This window comes from Lonchura striata, chromosome 5 (assembly GCF_050655825.1).
Source record: "Lonchura striata isolate lonStrDom1 chromosome 5, ASM5065582v1, whole genome shotgun sequence".
In the NCBI taxonomy this organism is placed as follows: domain Eukaryota; kingdom Metazoa; phylum Chordata; class Aves; order Passeriformes; family Estrildidae; genus Lonchura; species Lonchura striata.
Genome location: NC_140707.1, coordinates 71390953 through 71414853, shown reverse-complemented (window position 1 = coordinate 71414853; position 23901 = coordinate 71390953). Strand labels below are relative to the sequence as shown.

Genomic DNA, 23901 nt, shown 5'->3' with positions numbered 1-23901 from the left:
ACCTTCCACTATCCCAGGAAGCTCCAAGCCCTGTCCAACCTGGCCTTGGACATTTCCAGGGGCAGCCACAGCTTCTCTGGGCATCCTGTGCCTAACTGCCCTCACAGTAGAGAATTCCTTCCTGTTCACAAAAGGAAAGAGGATTTTTCCATTTGTTATGTTGGATGAGCATCTCCTACCTCCCCAAATCCCACTTTCAATGAGGATATTCCCACTTACACCAATAAAATGCTGAGTGCAGCTGACACCTTAGGTTCAGATTTTATATTTTCCCATTCTGTGCTGCTTTAGTGTGTGGGTCTGGGCTTCATATGAGGGGATGCTGAGCTCTGTGCACAGAGCAGGGACACAAAACAATTCCTGCTCCAGCTGGGCACCAAGGACAAATGATCCAAACCTCAGCCCAGGAGCACAAACAGCGTGGGCTGGAGAGAGAAAAACCAGCAGGGTGGGACTGATGGGCTGGAGCTGGAATGGGACAATGAACTCCAAGGTGCCAATGGAGCAGAACTGATCCCAGGGAGAGCCCCAGGAGCGCTCGTGCATTTTGGGACCATTTTGGGTCATTTGGGTGCAGCCCTGGCTGGGCTCTGGTGCTGCCCAAGGTGGATCCATGGAGGAGATCCTTGAATAAATCCCTGCTTTATTCTTTAATCCCATCCAGCTTCTGCTCTAGGGCAGCCTTCTTAAGGCATCACAGCCCATTAAATTTGCAGTTGGATACTTGATGGGCACTTTTCTGGGTGGAATTATCTCCCAGTGGGATGATGAGAGCATTCCATCCCAACCCCCGTGTCCCACTGCCAGCCAGGCAGGAAGCACAAATCCCTGCTGCTTAGGGTAAAAAAAGGGAAGTTTTACTTTCTCTTTCTCTGGTCTTCAATTGCAGATCAAAGCTGGCCCTTCAAGCTGGAGCTGCCTGCCAGCAGCTGCTCCTGGGCAGGATTCCAGGATTCCAGGCCACCCTTTGGACGAGGACTGCCCATCCATGCACTGCCCACTCCTCTCCTCGTGCCTGCCAGGGTCAATCCCTGCCTTTAACCCTCCTGAGTGGCTGCTCTGGGAATCAAGGGGCTGCAGCACTGGGAATGAGATTGGGTTTTTTTCCAGCTTCACACGACCTCCAGGAAAGTGAGGGATGTGTGAGTGGCTCCAGCATCTTCCCACAGGCACCTCCTGGGAGCCCCGGGGAGCTGCCCTTTGGAAGAACTTCTCTCTGCACAAGAGAACAAAGACTTCTGTTCAAAATAATCAACCACACTCTGCAAGGGTCACACCTCTGGGTAACCATTCAAAGGGAACAGAAGCAAAGGACAGATCTAAATAATTCATCCAGGGCTGTTCCTGCTTGTGCAGCGAGGATTTTATAAATGCAACCAGCCAGAGTCCTGAGAACATCAGGAATTACCTCAATTACTGAGGTGTGTAATTAAATGATCCAGGAGCAGCGACAGCAAACAGGTACAGCCGAAGTATGAGCAACTCCCAGGCACAGCTCTGTCCAAAGTTCCCTGGAGCTCAGAAATCAAGGGATTTCAGAAACAAGGACAATGCTGGGATCACATTCCCTTCCACCTTGAAATATCTGCTCAGTTTTCCTTGGAGAGGCAATTAGCTTGATTAAGATGGAACATGAGAGCTCTGAGCAGGGATGCTGAGGAGGGCAGGGAAAGGCAATGGAGAAAAAAGGAGCAGGAAAACACAAATGGGGAGGGAAAAAGGAGAATCACAGAATCACAAAATCACAGAATAGTTGGGGTTGGAAGGGACCTTAAAGATCCAACACTTTCTACTATTCCAGGGTGCTCCAAGGTCTGTCCAGCCTGGCCTTGGACACTTCCAGGGATGGGACAGCCACAGCTTCTCTGGGCAACGATTTTAATCTTAATATGTAATAAATAAATAAATAAATAAAAAGGTTTTTTACATTAATGTATAATATACACTTTTATATTATATATATATTAAGTATATAAATGTTAAAACACATTAGATATGACATCTATAAATAGTGGCATTTCAACATCTATAGGTGCATTTAAACAATTATATAAAATGTATTTGTACATCATTTGTGTTTATACCTCTGTGGTTCTGGGAAGAGCATCCCAGCCCCTCCAAGTCCAGCACTTTTGCATCCCCACATCCCAATCCCTCTTGCCTCAAGCTGATGCCAAGCTCATGTATCATCTTCCCAGTAGCTCTGCTGAACATCTGGCTCCCAGTAAACACAACTGGAAGGGCTAAACAACTTAATCACTGCAGTTTGTGTCTGTCCTCAAACAGCTCAGACTGCTGAGAGGCACTCAAAGGAAAGTGAAATTTCCAGTAAAAGCCCTGCTTCCCCAAAATTCTCCTTTTTAGTACTTCAAATGCTGCAGAAGGGAAGGTCAGCACCACCTTTGATGGATGTGTCCCTGCTGCCTGCTCACAGCTCCAACCTCTGCTATCCCACTGGCTTTCCCCCCCTCCCAACCCCTTAAATATCAGGATTATTCTGCTGGTTTGGTCATAAATACACCAAAAGCTCTGCAGTTGGAAGAAAAGGCTGCTTCAGGCCCGTGTAAGATGCTGACAGCATCAGTGACAGATCTCCTGTCCCGTGATGAACATATCAGAACTTCCTGAGTTGAGTCACTGCTGGAGAGATTCATCAGCCTCCCTGTCTAGCACGACATCCCAAATGCCAGTGGGACACGGGGGTGAGGGGAGCAAAATCCACTCTGAAATAACACTGCCTAAGCCTTTTCTATTTTAAGGAGAAATTGCCCAATATTTACGTTTTTAAAAAACCCCGACAAAACAGGAAAGCATCGGCAAAGATCTGTAACCAGCTAAAAATACCAACCAAATCATGGACACTGCACATAGGGATGAGCTCCTCCTGCCTCCCCAAACAACTGGGTCAGCCAAGTTTAACCTCAGCTCCTTCTGAGAGCAGGAATAGATTTGCTACAGCTGAGGATGGGTTGCAGGCTCTTTTGGGAGGGGAGAATTCCGAATTCCTGGAGTTCCTCGAGGTGGAGTTGCCATCTCCTCGTTGGAGTTTTTTTTGGTGGGCAGGAAGAAACATTTGAGTTTTGGGATGAGGAATTTGTGATGATGGGTTAAAAAATTATACCTGGTAGGGAATGATTCCTCCTTTCTCAAGGGCTGCTCCTCCACCAGGAAACGAGGGTGAAGAGGAGACAGCAAGACCTTCCCTCCACCAGACAGTTTTACAGAGCAGCATCACCACTTAATCTCTAATAACATTTCTCACTAGAAGACAACCCACAGGGCTGGCAGATTTCCCATTTCAGGGTTTGCTTTTCATCCAGCACATAAATTTGTAGGGGGGAAAAAAGAAAATCCCAACCAGTCTGAATATCAAGCAGGGCTGGTACCGCCTCGCCTGTGACAAACCTGAGAACAGCCCTGCTGTGGAAGAGAATTCAGCACAAAAAAATGCTGAATTCTCCAATTTTCGTCTCAATTGGTCCTGTTATTGAAGTATTTACACACAAAAGAGTAGATCTGGAAGGGAAAAAGAAAGGACATCGGGGGTGTTTGACATCCAAGCCACTCCTGGGTGTTCAAAGCCAGAAGACACCAAGGATTTATCACATTTACAGGACAAGCAGGTGCAGCAGAGGACAGGCAGGAGCCAAGCCGAGCGGGAAGCTCTGCAGGGGGAGGTTTTTCAGCACTTACTGAAGGTTTTGCAGATGTCAGAAACAGCCTTGAAGACCCTGTCGGAGAAGTTGACTTTGACCTTGACGTACTTCATGTTGGGCAGCTGCAGGCGCAGCAGCTTGTGCTGAGGGGTGAACTGGAGCTTGGCATCCGCCTGGATCCCGTATTTATCCAACGTCCAGTGAGTTTTCAGGAGCCAAGTTTTCTTCTTTTCCCACCACAGCGCGTGATCCGACCAGTCCTTCTTGACATCTACAACAAAAAACCCATTTTCACCCCCAGTTAAAAGCGGCACCAACAAGGAGCCTTGGGAGAACAAGAGAAGTTTTAAAATGTGCTCAGCTGAAAAGGAACTGTGGATCCAAAAAAACTCCAACAGCCCTTTCTGGATACAAGTAATTGCTTGTATTCAACACTGTTTTGATGGGATGTAAAAGCAGGGAAGGATCCAAGGGAATAAAGATGAGCTCGATGTATCCCGTGATCACCAGCCCAGCAGTGATCCTGCCTGGAACACGAAGCCAAGGGATCACGAGTAACCCAACACCTCCCCCAGCAAGGATTTGGCACAGTTTTTGGGGTTAACTATCAATTCTTGGGGTTAACTATCAATTCTTGGGGTTTTTCCCACCATCCAGGACACCCGTGCTATCCAAAGGTGAGCCCAACCACCTCGGCACACGTGGAAAACAGAACCAGGAGGAGGTTTGCAAGGAGAATTCAACAGGACCTTCAGTTTCCACAAAAAAAAACCCCTGAAAATTCCCAACTGAAATGAAAAGTTGCCTCCCAAATGACCAAGAAAACTCAACAGCCACATCTCCTTCCAGCAGGGATGTAACCATGGGGTTTTTGGAGGCCACCTTCAGGTTGGGAAGCATTTGGGGAACCAAAGTGTGGTGATAACTCCAAAAGACAAACTCTGTGCAATATTTTCCCTAACACCCGGAATATTTTTCACTAACACCTGGCCCTGCCATTCCTGCAGAGCATTTTCCACTCTGACAACCAGTAACAGTGCCATGTCCTTCCACCACACAGGGAAAAGAGAATGGAATGATATACAATATAGTAATTTATTTAGTAATAGAATAATTAAGTTTTCAGCTCCAGATCCCTCTGTGATCCTGGATTTCCACCATGAAACACATGTTTAACCCCAATTAAAACCAGCAGCTGACATTTATTCCAACAGGTCCTGTCTCCATCCTTCAGCACCACAGGGCACCAGCCAGAAAGGCAGGAGCAATTCCAGAGGATTGGAGAATTTCCAGGATTAGGTGAAGTCCCAGCAGACACAATGCCAAAGGGACTGCAGGGCACAATCCAGCACCAACATCACTCTGGGATTCTTGATGAGGTGGACTGGATGACCTCGTGGTTCCTCCCAGCTCAGGATATTCCCTGATCCTGTGATAGTGAAGATTATCCCCACAAGCCACATCTGAATTAAGCTGAGATGAGAGCAACGTGACAAATGAACTTTTGTCTGTCCCTATCTCAAATCAGGATCTGGAGCTCGGGGTTACTGAGAAAACCCAGCAGGAGCTGGATTTTCCCTTTGAACTCCTGGTTTAATGGCACAATCAGCTCTGCAGAAAGTGGAAACATTCAGCTGGACTTTTCAACAGCTTTGTACAATCAAATTAAACAAAACCAAATATAGAAAAGCATGCAAACTTGCACAAGCCTTGTCTACCCGGAAAAAAATCCAAGAAATCATTACAATGGACTCTGGTAATGAAGTCCAACTTCTGCCCTACTGAAAGCTGAACGAGTTGGCACCAAAAATCAGGGGGAGGAAAAAAACCAAAGGCATTTGGAATCAGTAACATTTATGCCTAACAGAAGGGGATTTGGGTTTACACTGCTGATTAACCATTCAGGCCACAGCACAAAAACAGCTCTCTGGGCCTGAGAGTAATTAACACTTTCAATTAACAGTGAGCTGTTGGTTCTAGCAGGAAGGGGAAGGTCTGTGCCTGTCCCACGGGGTAGTTATATATAAAAGAGGCTAGCAAATGTTTAGCAGCTGCTTTGTGGAGTTGAGTTTTACACTCTGACAAGAGCCTTGGATGCTTTGCAAGGCATCCAGGACTGCTGGGAGCAATCCCTGGAGGTCAGGGAATGCCAGCAGCCTGGTTAAATCTGATCAAAGGTTCACAAACCTTCACCAGAGTCCCAATTCACCAGTCACTGATTTGTTGGGGTTAGAGCTTCACGGCAAGGCTGAATATTCAGTTCTGGCTCTTCCCACCCACTAGCATCAGTCACTGGCCACTTCATATTTATCCACCTTCATATTCATCAACTTATTCATGTTTATCAGCTATTATCAATTTATCAGCTGGCCATTCATTCATCAGAGCTCAGGTAAATCTCCAAGTACTGCAAATTCACCTTCGAGATCCCAGACCTGGGATTTAGAAGTTTACTACAGGTTGCAGATCTCACAGATGTTTGTGGATCCAGCAGCTCCTCTGAGCTGCTGAATGTGATGGACCTGGAGGAGTCCAGAGGGAGGTCACCAAGATGATCAGAGGGATGGAGCACCTCTGCTGTGAGGAAAAGCTGGGAGAGCTGGCATTGCTCAGCCTGGAGAAAAGCAGCTTTGAGTTGATCTAACTCTGGCCTTCCAGTGCCTGATGAAGATACAAGGAAGATGGAGACTAAATTTACAGGGGATGGAGTTACAGGACACAAGGAATGGCCAGAGGGCAGGGATGGATGGGATATTGGGAAGGAATTCTTCCCTGGGAGGGTGGAGAGGCCCTGGCACAGGTTTCCAGAGCAGCTGAGGCTGCCCCTGGATTCCTGGAAGTGTCCAAGGCCAGGCTGGACAGGGCTTGGAGCAGCCTGGGATAGTGGAAGGTGTCCCTGCTCTTGAGGGTGGAATTGGATGGGCTTTGAGCTCCCTTCCAAGCCAAACCCTTCCAGGATTCCATGAAACGAGCTGCACACGTGGAAGGGTGACAAGAAATCCCTGCCACCCTTCCAGACAAGGAACCCCCCAGGTGAAGGCAGCAGGGATGTGGAAGCTGGAGCTGTCAGCATCAGCTGGAGCATGGGCTGGGCTCAGGGAGCTCCAGGAGCCCAATGCCAGCAGCAACACCCTCGGGAAAGGGAAGCACAGCTCTTCCTTCCCGGCCTCCAAAATAAACCCTGCTCCCCCCACCTTTCCCTGCAGCCTGAACCCAAACCTCTGGAGCCTGGGAGGGCTGGCAAACCCAGCTGTGATTTTTTATTATTTTTTTTTTTTCCCCCCCAGGCAGAACCCGGTGTTGCATTTGCCTCCCAGAACTGTGCCGAGAGGCAGCGACGAGGGACATTCAGGATGTTTTGCACAGCAAAACCCACGGAGCTGCTCCCCTTGGAAAGCCTTTCAGACACTCCTGGGAATGTGAGAGGCATCTTAAATCACACAAACGGCTGCAGAGAGCTCTGTGAGGACAGAACAGCGAGAGGAGGAGTGAAGGGCTGCTCTGTAAAGTGTTTTCAACCTGAAACATCCTCAGCTTTCAATCCACGCCGGCGCCTGGCTGCAGTCGCATCCCGCCAGCTCGTCCAGCGTGAATTACAACTGCAGATTTGAATCCCCACAGCCACCACTAAATTCCCTAAAATCTAGAATCCAAGCAGCAATAAGTCTGAATTGAGATGCACACAGGGTGTGCTTTCACTCTGGGCTCGCTGTCGCCCACAAACACAATCAGAATTCCAGCAGCAAGGCCAAATCTGGGTGAAGGGCAAAGAAACTCAAGGCAGCCCTTCCTGGCAGCCCGTTTATCCCATTTATCCCATGTGGGAAATGGATTTGCAGAACATTTTTGAAGTTTGGTAGAAAGCTCACATGGTATGTAAACTTTGAGATAAGAAATGTTGATTTAGAAATGTTATGGAATAGGGTAGACAGGGTTGAGAAATGGGACTAGAAATAAGTTTTAAAGGGTGGTTTTGTAAGTAAGATTAGGTAGTTTGGAGAAATAGAATTATGAAAGATGTATAGTAGTAGGAGTTATGAGGGGTGGTTTTAGATGATTGGCTTTAAGGCATCTACAGCATGGTGAGGCAAAGGTTGATAGGCCAAGAAAGGCTTATAGTGTATTATAATTAGGAAATAGTTGTCTTCTGGTTATAATGGTGTGAATTATAACATCTGTACTGTCTCACCCTTCTAATGAGACTGAAAACGGAATAAAAGTTTTAAAGCACATCTCAGTTGCCCCATCTCTGGGTCAGAAAAGGGGATAACCCAACAATCCCATTGATCCCAGGACCTGGCTGCTCCCAAACATTCTCCCTGTGCCAGTCCATGATTTTTTAGTCCCTTTCCTGCTGCAGCAGGGACTGAAGCTCCTTCCTGCAGAAGCTCTGCTGTCACTTGGCAGCTCCTCCAGGCCAGCTCAGGACTCCCAGGCAGTAGGATAGAAGTCTCCAGCACTGTGTAAACACTGTATTTTCCTTGTTATTTTGGGATATCCCCTGCTGCAGATGGACTCTCCTTCCATGCACTGCTCAGGACAACAGAGCTCTGATACGACCGAATAAATCTCTTTTTTCCCCCCCTTCCCAGTGCATGGTTAAATCCCACTGGATGGGTATTTGGAAGGCAGAGGTGGCTCCCACCTCTGGGAGAGGCTTTCCTGGGAATCACCAGATTCCCTTTCACACCCATATCCAGGTTTAAATCCATAGGGCAGCCAAGACCCTGCAAATGCCTCCATCACCTTAACACTGGGGGTTATTAATAGAAAAAATTAAAAAGCTCCTGCATAAAGTTGAGAAGGAATTCTGCAAGCCTGCTCGGGTTGGAGCACGGATTTTTGGTGGAATTTTGGAAACAGAGGATTTGCAGCTGGTGATGTTTTCCCTGGAATTCTCTCCACCTTCAGAGAGGCAGCAGCAGCAGCCAGGACAGAGGTTGCAGCTCATTCCTTAATTAAAAATGATGGCTTTTAGAGAAATGGATTCAAGTCTTCAGCATTCCCACAGGAACAATCCTAGAGGACCATCCCCCTCTGGAGCAAAAGATGCCAGAGCCAAAAACCCACTGGGGGCTTTTCCACAGGAGCAGAATGAGCCCCACAGCTCTCCCTGGCTCCTTCCCAGGGGTGGGTTTAATCAGATTATCCCTGCTCTGGTCTAAGCACACTTGGGAAGCTGAGGTGGCAAAATGCTTTTCCATTATCTCTAATTTATCGATATAATTTAAAAAACCAAATATATATGCTTAAACATATATTTATATACATATAATATATAATATATAATATATATTATGCATATAAACATACATATAAACATTTACCCTATATATATGCATATATAAAATAGAGACAAAACTGAATTATATGCATATATAATCATAGATAACACACAAAATAAATGCATATAAAAATATATGCACTATATACATATATAAACGCCACACACACATATATATCTGTATATAAATACACACACACACACACACACACACACATATATATATATATATAATAAGTATCCAAGACACAGTGCAGGTACTGAAACCAACTCACAAGCCAAGTATTTCCTCTTGCAAAAAGTCATTTTTGTATTTGATAATCTACACAAAACCAACCCCCAAGTTTTCCACCTTTTCACTGAGTTTGGTGCAGATGGGCTCAAACTCCTCAAGGGTTTTTATAAGAAAATTAAAATAAAAGTGGTCACTTTCTTTTTTCGTTGATGTTTTGGATTTTAAAATTAATACACACTTCACAGTGAATTGAAAAAAATACAGATGTGGACAAAAAGCACTGAGTGCAGGCAGCTGATTAAAGCACTTTTAAACACAAATTCCTGCTGATAACACCTTAATCCAGCCCTCACAGCTCCAAGGGGCTCTCCAAGCCCTGGGCTGGGTGTTGGCTGCATCCACACCCCTCTTGGGAAGCTGGAGGAGGAGAAAAAGTCCTTGAAAGGAAAAAAGACTTCCAGCAATAAATAGCTGGGAATGCCCTGGGTGAGCTCAGGGATGGGGGATACCCTCTCCTGCTCCCTCAGGATGCAAGCCATGCTCACTGGGCATGGAAAACAAGGTGGAAGCATTAAAAAAAACTTGGGAAGGAGAGAAATTTAAGGCTGAAAGAGGAAAAAAAAAAAAAAAGAGAAAAAAAACCAACCACAAAATTAATTGCACAGAATCTCGTGTGGTTGCTCTGGTGGGTTTTTCTTTTCTGTGTGTCCTGGAGAGGGGAAGGCACAGCCTCAGAGCACAGACAAAATCAGGGAGAGGGCAAATATTCCTAAATCTTCCAGAAATATTAAAAATAAAAAAGGGCAATTTGGTGCGTGGAGCAGGACAGCAGTGATGGGAAAGGATAAAGAGGAGGAAAAGGGGAAGAAGGGGAACAGGGAAAAAAAAGAAAAAAGGAAAGAAAAGGGAAAAGGGAAAAGGGAAAAGGGAAAAGGGAAAAGGGAAAAGGGAAATGGGAAAAGGGAAAAGGAGAAAGAGAATCCTGAGTTGGCTGGGATAAAGAAGGATCATCAAGCCCAACTCTTGGCCCTGGACAGCCCAATAGCCAAGAGAGTTACTTAAAGTCCAAAGATGCTGAAGATTTTTCTTAAAAATATTTATGAATATTTATTCATATTGGTTATTTATTTTTTTAATATATATATGAAGCGTAACACTCATGTATCTGTGTAGCTGAACCCACTGCTCCCTCCCTCCAACCTCCTCACTGCTCCCACTGACCTCTGGAAACCAAGATTCCTTTAAACATGCCAGAGCCACTCCTTCCAGGATAATTATGGAGCAAAAAAAAATGTAAAAAACAGAGCTATTTGCATTTATCACGGTGTTTGCTGGGTGACACAGTCACTGTCCTGGGGCAAAAGCTGTAATTTTAGGAAAACACGAGTCTTTCTGGAGTGCATTGGAGTAGAGTCCCCTCCAACCCCCAACAGGGATTTAATTGCAGAGCAAAGTTCAAAATGGAACAAAAATCCCTCCAGCTTCTGGTCACAACACTTGCAAAATTATACTTTGAAATGGGGAGATAAACAGCCCATAAAATTATCATCAGATTGATGTAATAAAGCTGCAGCCAGGACTAGCTGATGCTCCCAGAGCTAAGGGGACTTGAGAGGGGTTTTAATCACATCTCCCACATGTATTTGACACATGCAATGGGAAACAGGCTACAGCAGCCACTCTGCAGGGAGTGGAAGGGATTTTATCCATGGATAACACAGAATGGTACCTGAAATTCTCCTGGATCTGCCACCATGGGCAACTCCCACCACTGTTTTCATGGAATCCCAGAATGTTTGGCTGGGAAGGGGCATTGAAGCTCATCCAGTCCCACATGGGCAGGGCCACCTCCCACTGTCCCAGGCTGCTCCAAGCCCTGTCCAACCTGGCCTTGGGCACTGCCAGGGATCTAGGGACAGCCACAGCTGCTCTGGGCACCCTGTGCCAGGGCCTCCCCACCCTCACAAAGAATTCCTTAATTTGTTCCCAATCTCCCATCCATCCCTGCCCTCTGGCAGTGGGAGCCATTCCCTTTGTGCTGTCACTCCATCCTTTGTCCTCAGTCCCTCTCCAGCTCTCCTGGAGCCCCTTCAGGCCCTGCCAGGGGCTCTGAGCTCTCCCTGGAGCTTCTCCTCTCCAGGTGAGCACCCCCAGCTCTCCCAGCCTGGCTCCAGCCCTTGGAGCATCTCCTCTGGATTTGCTCCAGCAGCTCCATGTCCTTCCTATGAGGATCTCAAATCTGGATGCAGCAAAGTCCCAAGCACAAGCAAGACACCTGCAGCCTCCTCCTGCCTTGTGTTTACAACAGGAACGAGCTGGGACTAAAAATCTCCTCTTTTCAAAACTATTCCCTCCTGTCCATTCACTGTCCACCCCTGCAAAAGTTTCATATTACTTCATTTTCAGGAAAACAAATATTTAGGAGAAGATCCACACCCACCCACGGAGGTGCCCAAAAAAGGGTGGACCTGTGCTGGAATTTCAGTCTGAGAAGAATTATTTCTTGCATGAAAAAATAGTTTTGACTTAATAAAGTAAAAACCAAGCACCAAACCAAACAGGGACAAAAGGAGCCTTGTTCCCAACTCTGGGATTCCAGGAGCAGGACCCAGCTCAGGAGATCTCCCTTTCATCCCGGTGTGCTCACGGCAAATCCTGACGTCAAAGCCCCCGAGTCGTGGCACACAGTGATTCCAGAGCAAGGAAAAAAGGAGGAGGGAGGGAGGAAAAAACAGCCCAGTGGAGGAGACTGAGCACATTGGGATGCAATGCTGCATGTGGATGTTCCATGTGTCTGTCCTCGCTCAGGGAAATTACAGAGTGTCTGCTGCTAAAGGGCAAAGGCGCTGCTGGAAAATGAAGTGGGATTCCTTTGTTGGCTTTTATTGGGATTCTGAGGGAGCTTTGCAATGGAAAGTCCGTGTCTTGACAAGGCAGGGGTGGGAACTGGAGTCCTGAAGAGCTGATACATCAACCCCAAGTGTCCCAAAACGCTGCTCCTGGCAGGGCAGGGCTCAAGATGCTCAGCCCGTGGGATGCAGGGAGAAGAGCAAATCCTAAGGAGCCTGAAAGCCACTGTTTTTCTAAAGTAAACTGGAGGAAGGAAGCTCTTTGCAGTGTTAATAGGATTGCTCAATTAGCTTACTTGAAAGTTTATTAACTTGGATTGTATCTCCTTCCACTCCCAATGGACACCTCCCATTATCCCTGGTTGCTTCAAGGCCCATCCAGCCTGGCCTTGAACACTTCCACGGATGTGGCATCATCTTTTCCTGCAAAATTTTCCCTGTAATTTTTAGCTTTTTGGATATTTGGTAGCTTTATGTTCCATTTAAATACTTGCACAGCCATACCCAATCCTGTCTAAACCCCCAAGCAGGGAGAGAAATTTTCCAGTGATGCTGAACCCAGCTGGAATATTGGGAAACTCTCCAGAGATCACCTCAGCTCCCCAACATCCCCAGCACTGATGGGCTCAAGAAGGTTTTTGACAGTGCTGGGCAGAATTCCTTTCAATCCTTGCACCAGCAACCCATAGAAATGTGGATTACTCATTTTTCTATGGCACAGAGCAAAGGAAAGCAAAGGTGGATTAGGTTTTTTTAATTGGATTTTTTTTTTTAAGGATCTTCACAACCTGATTTTGCCAACTGCCCTCCAGAGGAGGCTTTCACTGGCTGCTCCTGCCTCCATGGAATCATGGGATGGGATGGGATGGGATGGGATGGGATGGGATGGGATGGGATGGGATGGGATGGGAAGGGAAGGGAAGGGAAGGGAAGGGAAGGGAAGGGAAGGGAAGGGAAGGGAAGGGAAGGGAAGGGAAGGGAAGGGAAGGGAAGGGAAGGGAAGGGAAGGGAAGGGAAGGGAAGGGAAGGGAAGGGAAGGGAAGGGAAGGGAAGGGAAGGGAAGGAAAGGAAAGAAAGGCACTTCTCCAGCCTGGAGCTGTCCTGAGGAGCAGCCCAGCCTCCCTCACCCTCCAGCTGGGGATCATGCTGCTTCCCCTCTCCAAAAAGGACAAGTGTCCCAGGGTGACAGCAGCCTGCAGCCCTGACTCATCCCCAAGGAATGTGCAAGCCAGAGGAGCTGGTGCTGCCAAAAAGACATCACACCCAGCAAGGGAGCCAGAGGATGTGTACTAGGAGGGATAATGCATCAGGCAGGGAAAGGAGAATGATGGGCAACCTGAATTCCCAACCTTGAATTCCCAACCTCCCACCAGGCAATTCCCCAAGTGCTTTAGTGATGGTTAATCCCTGGTTAAAGCTTAGATCCCAGGTAAGTGACCTCTGGAGCCCTGAGGATACCTCAGGGAGCCTCACCCCACTCCATAACTGTAAGTGTTGGTCCTTCTCTTACAGATCCTTGTGGGATCATGGTTGGAAGAACAGGGCACTGGCACAGGGTGCCCAGAGAAGCTGTGGCTGCTCCTGGATCCCTGGAAGTGCCCAAGACCAGGCTGGATGGAGCTTGGAGCAGCCTGGGATGGTGGAAGGTGTCCCTGCTATGGCAGGGGTGGAATGAGATGGTCCCTTCCAACCCAAACCATTCCAGGATTCCAAGATTTCTTTTTGGTTCTGCCTGTTCCCCAAAGCTCATTAATGAACACAAAACACTTTCAAATGACTTTAACACTCCCAGCCTTGAGCCTGGATCTGCCTCACCCATCACAAGCCCTGGGGCAGGACATGAGGGATGGGGACAATTCCTGCTGCAGAAGCTCTGGAGCTGGACAAAGCTCTGTGGAGCATCAGCCAGGATGGGGAGCTGAGCAAGACAGGGACAGAGCTTCTAGCAGGCAATTCCATAAAATTTGACTTTCTAACTGAACTGGAGTTTCAGCAATTAACCCTTCCCATAGTACCTGTGCCTGCAGGGAGCAGGGAAAAAGAAAGAAAACAACCACCAGCCAAGCAGCTGCAAAGGGCTGGGGAGAGATTTAAAATCCATTGGCAAGATGGATTTTTTGGGTGCTGTCAGGATGTTGTGCAAGCTAAAAATCAGCTGAGGTTGTAAAGGGGAAGGTTTCTGCAGCTGCTGGTGGGGCTGGTGTTTTATGTGCAACCCCTCCCAGATCTGCTCTCAACCTGTTGGCTAAATTCAGCCACATTTGATCAAAAAGTGGAGGTGTCCCAAGATCCCAGATGGATCTGGAAGAGTGGGATCAATGCCATGCACACAGCTCCCAGCTGAGGTTCACATCTGGATGGCCACAGAGTGGGAGCTGCATCCTTGCTGGAAAATGAGTGAATGGGAGAAAAACCAAGATCAGTTCTTCAGAAATAAAAAATTAAATAAATAAAAAAGCTTTCCTCTGGTTTTCTGAGCACTTCTCATGGTCTGTCCTAACAGTTCTACCTGGTAGAAGCTTCAGCCTGGATGAGAGGAATGTGTCAAAAGCAAACCTGGGCAAGAAAATTAAACTACAGCAACTCTGCTAAAATTCCATCCAACAGGAATTTGGGGGTCTCAGCATTTTTCCAAATTACACGCCATAAACCTCTGAAAGCCACTGGAACATTCAGAACTGAATCCTGCCAGCTGAATTTTGCTCAGTTTTGTTTCTTTGCCCCTTTCTAAGCAACCAGTTAATTCACATTTCACAATAAGCAAGAAGAAATGCAGCTTCCCCAAGATGTTTTCACACCACGAGACTTTTCCCCCTCAAGCACACCCAGGGCTGGATGCTGGGCTGAAGTCAGTGAGCTCCACAAGGGCTGTAAATCTCTTTCCTTCCCCTCATCTGTCAGAAAAACCACCACTAAAAAAACTCCCCCAACACCCAAACCAAGTGCTGGTGTTGCTGGTGATGTTGAAACAACTGAAGTTTGCAGTGCAAATAATCCCTCATCTTTCCCAACTCAGTAAACATTCCCCACATCCACAATTTCAAGCAGTTATGCACAATCCTTTTTTTTTTTTTTTTTTTTCATTCACATCATAGACCAAGGGTTAAAATCCAGGTGCTTGGTTTGCTGAATCATGGAATCACAGAGTGGCTGGGGTTGGAAGGGTCCTTAAAAATCATTTAATTCCACCCCAATAGACACCTTCCAGTGGACCAGGGTGCTCCAAGTTCAACATGGCCTTGAACATTTGCAGGAATTCTATCCTGAGTACAATTTCTTTGAGTTTTTGTATGGTTTAGACAGACTCAAGAGATGCCTGGGTGAAACACAAGCCCTGATGGAAAGGAAGATGGAAGAAAAAGGGAAAAAAAAAATAAAAGGATTAAAAAAAGGGGAAGTGTGTGAATGTGATGATTTCTATGATTTTGCAGCTCCCCACACCAGCTTCCCCACGTGCTTTATGTCAAATCGAAACCTGAGGGAGCTGGAAGAGGAAACGACTGATTTGGGCTGGGTGGGAGCAGCAACCCCAACAATTTCCTGTCTGTGGTGTGACAAACCCAGGCTCTGGGATCTGCAGGAGCACCAACACCACCTCCCACCCCACGCTCCTTCCCCTCCCACTGGGACCTGCGAGCTCGGCCGGGCTCTTTCCAGCCAAATCAGATGGCTCACACTGACAGAATTAAAATAATAAATAAATAAAAATAAAATCCTAATTGTTTTTGCCCCTAAAGAATCATCACCACTATGAGTACAGATATTAACTGCTGTGACATTAGCTCAGAGCTGCCTCTACATGGCTTTTACCTCCCCCCACCCTGAATTCCTCTGGTCATTGGCAGCTCAGCTGAATATTCCACTCAGGCTCACAAAGAGGACTTTATTTGAGCCACCATCAGGCTGAGCCCATGCAGGAGCTTCCTGGAGTCCAAAGCTGGATGTAAAGGAATGAGCCAGCCCCTCACAGATCAGTGTGCATGGCTGGGGGGGGGGGGTGTGGCACCGGCATGTTGTCATTTAATGTCACCAAAAATGTGCTGTTTGGAGGGTGAGGATCAGCACAGGCCACATGTGAAGGGATCCATCAAGTGGCAGTATGGAAATTGGAATGGGAACAGCTCTGCTGCTCACCTTGAGGATGCTGCTGAAGTGGAAGCATCCAGAGGGGTACCAAATCCAACCCAGAAAATCCCAAAATCCTGCCTGGATCTGGAGCAGGACAACTTTGGTGCTCAGATCCCCTCTGTGCTCACCATCCCACTGCCAGCTGGGCAGGTTTTGCTGTTTAAAAGCTTGGGAATAAATTTTCCAGGGAAATCTGGAGTGGGGTCAATGCTTGCCCCAAACACCAACCCCATTTGGGACACTTGGGACAAGCTCCCAGCACCGACCCCGGAGGGGACACAAAGAGATCCCCGAGGATTGAATCTGGAGTCCTCTCATGGCCACCATGCACTTGGAAAGCAACACTGAGGAGTGACCACTGATTTTGAAGGGAAAAATCCTTCTCATCTCAGGAGGCAACTGAGGGAAGGATGTGGATGTCCCAGGTGAAGGTGCCCAGACTGGAGACCCACCCCAAGCTCATGCCTGGCCCTGAGCAGTGATGCTCAGACACTAAATTCTGGGAAGTGTGGCTACAATCAGAGAATTCCCAGAATGGTTTGGGTTGGAATGGGACTTAAAATCCATCTCATTCCATCCCCTGCCATGGCAGGGACACCTTCCACCATCCCAGGCTCCTCCAAGACCTGTCCAACCTGGCCTGGGACACTTCCAGGGATCCAGGGGCAGCCACAGCTGCTCTGGGAAACCTCTGCCAGCCCCACACAGAAAAGAATTTCTTCCCAATCACTCATCCCTCCCTGCCCTCTGGCAGTGGGAGCCATTCCCTGGGTCCTGTCCCTCCATCCCTTGTCCCCAGTCCCTCTTGAACTCTCCAAGGGGCTCTGAGCGCTCCCTGGAGCTTCTCCTCTCCAGGTGAGCATCCCCAGCTCTCCCAGCCTGGCTCCAGCCCTTGGAGCATCTCCTCTGGATTTGCTCCAGCAGTTCCAGGTCCTTCCTATGATGTTCCCAGATCTGGATGCAGCATTCCAGCAAAGTCCAAAGCAGAAGGAACAAGCCACCTACAAGACAAACCCTGCAGTCTCCTCCTGCCTCGTGTTTACATCGGGGATGGGTGGGACAAGGACTCTGCATTTCTCTCCCATAGCCTGAAGCTGTTTCGAAGAGTTCATTCCAGTTGCAAGGCAAAAAATTTCCCCAGCCAGTCTCACAAGGGCCTGGAGTGTTTATAAGCACTGCAAAACCTCAAACACAAACCTGGGCAAATCAATGACACTGCTGCACTTTGCTGGTGTTTTATTCATAAACCTTTCAGGGGGTCCATTAAGGAGAGGAGACTTCACAGGCAGAATAACACTAATATTTAGAACTGATCTTGCAAGGAGTGGAGCTGAAATCCTTGGAAGATAACACAGCAAAGTCTATTTGATGGTGAAAAGTGCTCCTGGGGTGAATCCCAGACACATTTGCAGGCTGAAACCACTTTTAAAAAGGGCTTGAAGTGCTACAACCAAAACTACATAGGACAACTCCTGTGCCAGTCCTCAGGTGACATCCCACCCTCTCCCAGGTGACACAAAGGAGATAGTGGAGGAGCTGCCAAAGGGAACAATGGAGGTTAAATCAGTTGCACAAACCCTTACCCCAGCTTCAATTCACAAAAAAACCCCCCCAAGGCTTCAGGAGATGTCATCACTGCCTGCCATTATCAGCCTGTCTGAGGGCAGAAGGTTTTCTCTAACATTTATCCGTGTCAGCTCTCCTGCCCATCCCAGGTCACCAAAATAGGGATGCCACCACCTCATCCTTAACCCCTTTTGGTCCAGAAGGAAATCTATAATTCCAAATCTTGCTGGGTTTTTTTATTTTTTTCAGGTACAAGCCCAAAAAGGTGCTCAGTGCTCCCAGCAAACCCCGGGAGCTGGACTCGCCTGCCACCCATATCCTGCCTGTGAAAGAATCCCAGAGAGAAATCCACATTTCCATCACAAAACTTCTATCCACGGACTTTCTGAATCTGCTCAGTGCACATTTAGGTCATCTGTCTTAGGCTGTGCCTCTGCCAGACACCATTTGTCCCCCCTGCCCTGTTTCTGTCAGCTATTCCTTTATTCCCACGACCAGACAGAGCATCCCCCATATATCCCACAGAATTCCATCAACTCCACAGAGCTCCTCCCAAGCGTGTTTCAAAAAAAGCAGGATTTTTTTAATTCCATGTGTTTAAAACAGCCTCAAGTTGACAACAACAATAACCTGCGTTCACTTCCTTCCTTCCTCTGCTCCCAGTGATTTTAAACCTCGCTGTATTTTTTTTTTTTTTGTTTGTAAGTCAATAGTGGCAAAATTCCTAAAAAACCCTGAGAGGGCACCAGGAGTTTCCAGTACAGACCCCAGCCCTCACAGAGCAACTAAATGCTTCTGCTCTTAAAACCTCAGCAGTTTTTTTGCTTATTTTTCAGGGATGACTTTGCCAAGAACTTGGCACGGCTGAATTAATGGAGTGGCTTAATCCAGCGGGTGATGAATAACAGGGGAGCCAACAGGTCATTGCAATTCACTTGAGTTACCAGAATCCCTATCTGCTGCTTGGGCTTCCTCCAATCCCTGCCTGCATCAGCCAGATTTTAATTGCCTGTTCCCAAAGAGCCCAACTGCAGCTCTGTGCAGGCAGGGACTGAGTCCATGGGATTTAAGTTAAGGAGGAAAAACTTTGCTGGGTTCCTGCTTCATCCCAGCAGGGTATTTACTGCACTCTTCCTCCTACAAGCATCAATAAATGCTGATGTAAATCAAGATTTTTTTTTCCCTTTTCCAAGCTCTCCTTGCTGCTGGGAGGAGGGAAGGCATTTTTCTCCCCTGTCCACTGATGGTGGAAAGCTCCTACCAGCACCTTACAACCACAGCGTGGCTGATCTGCTGCAGATTCTCACTGATGTCCTAAACTCCAGGACAGAAATCTCCTTTCCAAAGCCTGCAGGATTCGTCCCCAAAGGACGGAGCAGGCAAACCCCAGCCTAAGGCACTGACTCACCTTCCTTCCTCCCCCCACAGTGTGCAAGTACAACAGCTCACAGGGGATCCCACTGGGAAACACAGAACTGCAAGGAAACTTTATTTTTAGGAAATTTCCTTAAAGCTCACAGCAGAAAATCTGCTTGGCAGGAGAAGAACAATTTTTTTTAACACTGAAAGTTGTTGAAGTAAGGAATTAAACAGAGGAAAGACAGGCAGGAAACGGTTAAAAACGCAGGGAAAGCGTTTCGATGTGGAAAAATTGCAAAATGAATTGATGCAGAGGCTGGATGAAGGGAGGCATTGAGGAGCAGGGGAGGATGAGGAACGAGCCCCGTCCCACCCGACCCCGCTCAGCTGGTAGCAGCTCAAAGAAGAGCCATAAAAATAATGAGAGAGCTGGAAGAGCTGACACGCAGGAAGATTAAAAAGAACTAAATACGTATAGCTTGGCTGGCCGACGAAAGCCAAGGGGAAAGGGAAGGCAGCAGCTGGAGATATCCATGGATGTGACCAAGGATAGGGAGGCACTGGGGCTGAGCCCCCCGGGGAGCTCCATCCCCTCTCCCCAGCGCTGCGGCCGCCGCATTCCTTCCCTCTCATACAATCCCTAATTTAACAAGTGGAGAGGATCCGGGCAAACATTTCGGGGGGGATGGATTACGTCAGGAGCTAATTTAGGTCCTCGCCGAGCTCCGGCCCCGTGCACATGCCTGGCTTTCCACACACGCTTCGGCCCTGGATCTGCTCCGGCATCTCCCGGCGCTCAGCACCGAGGGGAGCATCCCTCCTTCACTCACGGGTGGATTTTTTTTATCACCTCTAGATATGCTTTTTCCCCCATCCAACTGCAGCAAAAACTTTCTGCACTTCCAGCGTTAAAGTTAAAAAAAAAAAAAAAAAGAAAAAAAACAACAGAATAAAATAAAATTTTTGGAGAGTTCAGGCTACCTCCAGCACGAGACCCTTTGATGCGAGCGCTCGCTTCCTTTGGAAACGCAGCGTATTTATATCCATCTCTTCCTTCCTGCGACTCCAAGATAATTAACAAATCAAAACTAAGCACGGGGGAAGAGATGGGCTCTCGAAAGCCACAGGCGGGCTCGGCAGCGGAGCGGGACCTGCAGCTGACAGCTCCGCTACTCCCACAGCCGCAGGCACGCGCGGGACCTCGCAATTAATATTTTATTTGAGCAATTACAGCCATCAGCCCGGGCTGCACCGCTGAGCAAACACAGCCCAGCCATAAAGAGCCGACAAAAAGACAAAGGGGGAGCAGGTTCGGAGGGGCCGGGGCTCCCCGCTTTCGGCGGGGACCGAGCATCCACCGCGCTCCCACGCGTCCCGGACACGCGGGCTCTTTGTCCAGGTGTGCTCCCAAAGCCACCACCCCGCCGTGTCCCCGCGGTCCCCCGGCCCGCATCACCCCGCTGATCGCCCCACGGGCCCTCCGGAGAGCTTTGCTCGCACGGAACTTCAGGATGGAGCTTGGGTGTAAACTCTGGAGCGCCCACAAACCCCCACCCCCAAGGAGAAAAGGGAGCTGTTTCCTCACTCCGTGTGAAATCCCGGAGCGCAGCAGCCGGTGGATGGGGCTGAGGCCCCGGGGTGGTGAAGTCTGGCTGGTGGAGGAGATGAGAAGGGGAGCCTGGAAAGGTATGGGGGGCTAGGGCAGGGTGTGGGGACCTGGGGTGCTCAGAGTTTACTCCAGCACCCTCTCCCAGTGGCAGAGTACTGGGAGAGGGGTGCTGGAGTAAAACACAGTGCTGGGGCAGGGTGCTGGGACCTTGGGCAGGGTGCTGGGAGCCTCTCTGGAGCACAGTACTGGGATAGGGTGCTGGCAGCTAAATCGCAATACTGGAGCAGGTTGCTGGGTGACAGCACTGGGTGGTCAGGCACTGCACTGGGGCAGGATGCTGGGAGGTAAAGCCCAGTACTGGGAGAAGGTGCTGGGAGATGGAGCAGGGTGCTGGGAGATAAAACTATAACCCTGGTGGAGCAGGGTGCTGGAGCACTGTACTGGAGCAGGGTGCTGGGAGCTGAAGCAGTTACTGGAGCAGTGTGCTGGGGGCTAAACTGGGGCGCTGGAGCAGAGTGATGGGAGCTGGGCACTGCACTGGGCAAGGAGCTGGGAGCTAGAACGCAATCCTGGGGGTTAAACTGGGGCACTCCGGCACTGCACTGGGCAGGGAGCTGGGAGTTAAAGCACTGGAGCAGGGTGCTGGGAGCTGGGCACTGCACTGGGAGCTGGGCACTGCACTGGGCAGGGTGCTGGGAGCTGGAACACAATCCTGGAGCAGAGTGCTGGGAGCTGGACACTGCAGGGGGTTATGAGTTAAAGCACAGCACTGGGCAGGGAGCTGTGAGTTAAAGCACAGCACTGGAGCAGAGTGCTGGGAGCTGGGCACTGCACTGGGCAGGGTGCTGAGAACTGGAACACAATCCTGGGGTTTAAACTGGGGCACTCCAGCACTGCATTGGGCAGGGAGCTGGGAGGCAAAGCACAGCACGGGAGCAGGGAGCTGGGAGTTGAAGCACAACACTGGGCAGGGTACTGGGAGCTGGGCACTGCACTGGGAGCTGGGCACTACACTGGGCAGGGTGCTGAGAACTGGAACACAATCCTGGGGTTTAAACTGGGGCACTCCAGCACTGCATTGGGCAGGGAGCTGGGAGGCAAAGCACAGCACCGGAGCAGGGAGCTGGGAGTTGAAGCATTGGAGCAGGGAGCTGGGAGTTGAAGCACTGGGCAGGGAGCTGGGAGTTGAAGCACTGGAGCAGGGAGCTGGGAGTTGAAGCACTGGGCAGGGAGCTGGGAGTTGAAGCCCAGCACCGGAGCAGGGCGCTGAGCGCTGGGAGGATGCCGGGCCGCTCGGGAGGTCCGGGGGCACTCACCGAGCTTCTCGACGAGGCGCAGCATGACGCCGCCGATGTGGATCTCCCCGGTGACCCGCAGGGTGACATCGCGGCCCAGGTCGGTGACATGGACGCTCAGCTCCCACGTCCCGTCGGCGTAGCAGCCGTCCGGCATGCGGATCCCGTCCAGCGCCATCGCCCCGGCCTCCTGCGCGGCCGGCCGCGCCCGGCACGGAGCGGGATCAGCGGGATCGGCGGTGGGGCCCGCTCCGCGCCCCGGGGCACGGCTGAGGGCGCCGGGGCGGGACCGCGGCCGCTGCGCTGCCCCGCCGCGCTGAGGGGCCGCCGCGGGAGGAGCGGCGCGGAGAGGCGGGCAGAGGGGAGGGAGGGAGGAGGAGGAGGAGGAGGGGGATAATAATTAAAGGAAAAACGCGCCTGTGGCTGCCGAGCCCCTTGGCCTTTTATGGAAACGAATGATGGAGCAAGTGGGGGCCGCTCCAACATCCGGGAATCGCCGGGGGGCGGCCCGGCCGGGATGGGTCCGGCCCGGCCGGGGATCGGCCCGGTTCGGCTCGGCCCGGCTCGGCTGTGCCGTCCTGGCTGGGTCCGGCTCAGCCCGGCTCGGCTCAGCCCAGCCTGGCTGGGTCCGGCTCAGCCCGGCTCGGCTCAGCCCGGCTGTGCCGTCCTGGCTGGGTCCGGCTCAGCCCGGCTCGGCTCAGCCCAGCCTGGCTGGGTCCGGCTCAGCCCGGCTCGGCTCAGCCCGGCTCAGCCCAGCTCGGCTCATCCCGGCTGTGCCGTCCTGGCTGGGTCCGGCTCAACCCAGCTCGGCTCAGCCCGGCTCAGTTCTGCCTGGCTCAGCCCGGCTCGGCTCATCCCAGCTCAGTTCTGCCTGGCTCAGCCCGGCTCGGCTCATCCCGGCTGGGCTCTGCCCATCCCGCTCGCCCGACTTTATCCCAGCTCGGCTCATCCCGGCTCAGCTCTGCCTGGCTCAGCCCAGCTCGGTTTATCCCGGCTTGGCTCTGCCCACCCCGCTCACCCCAGTTTATCCCAGCTTGGTTTATCCTGGCTTGGCTCTGCCCAACCTGGCCCACCTCATCCCAGCTCATCTTATCCCAGTTTATCTCATCCCAGCCTGGCTCTGCCCGGCTTTGCTCAGCCCTGCCCACCTCGGCTCGTGGCTGCTGGTCCCAGGGCATCCAGAGGGGGAAATTCGGGAGCCAGCCCGGAGAGCATCCATTAGGGCTGGTGGAACCTTGGCATCCCAAACACGCGTGGGTTCCGTGGCAGCCGTGCCCACTCTCCGCCCTTTGGGGTGTTTTTTAGCACTTCCCCCAAATTAATAGGAAAAATCCTTCCCGTTTGGCAAAACCCTACCTTGGCATAGTAGCCCGTGTCCCCGTTGAGGCTGGGAGATGGGCTGGTTCCCTCCATCCTCATAATCTGTGTGAATACGGGAAATGGGAACTGTCTTTAAATAAAAGGGTCTGAACCGGCACAAATGGAGGAAAAAAAAATATTATCCGCTTCCTGTAGCTCCTCCACCCAGTGATACACACATCCCGCCAAGCAACCGCGCTTCCTGAAAATCCAACACGCGGAAGGGGCTGTGGTTTGAGGACCAGCGCTGTGGATGTATCCTGCCCCGTGCCAGGTGATGGGAAGTCACATCCCAGCAAAGCTCTGCCCGCCCTGGCAATCTCAGGGATGGCTCTGCCAGCCAGCCCAGCTCTGTCTCTACACAATTCCCACATTCCTGGTGAATGGCAGTGGAGCTTTAGGACCATGGAATCATGGCATGGTTTGGGTTGGAAAGGGCCTTAAAAACCATCCGGTTCCAGCCCCCTGCCATGGGCAGGGACACCTTCCACTAGACCACGTTGCTTTGGCACCACACAGGCAACAGAACTTCTTAACAGGATGGTAAAATTTTTCTAATTT

The 23901-nt window shown here is 50.1% G+C and overlaps 1 protein-coding gene across 4 annotated transcripts in view; it reads right to left on the bottom strand.

Moving 5' to 3' along the window:
- FERMT2 (FERM domain containing kindlin 2) overlaps positions 1-23408 on the bottom strand; it is a 50119-nt gene extending 26711 nt beyond the window's left edge. For all 4 annotated transcript variants that reach the window (XM_021538434.4, XM_021538436.4, XM_021538437.4 and 1 more), the window contains exons 1-3: positions 23338-23408; positions 22003-22171; positions 3694-3927 (exon numbers count right to left, since the gene is read on the bottom strand). In XM_021538434.4, the coding sequence (XP_021394109.1) occupies positions 3694-3927; positions 22003-22171; positions 23338-23400 (466 nt within the window). In that variant the 5' untranslated portion in view covers positions 23401-23408. The remainder of the gene's footprint in view (positions 1-3693; positions 3928-22002; positions 22172-23337) is intronic.
- Between the last annotated feature and the right edge of the window lie 493 nt (positions 23409-23901).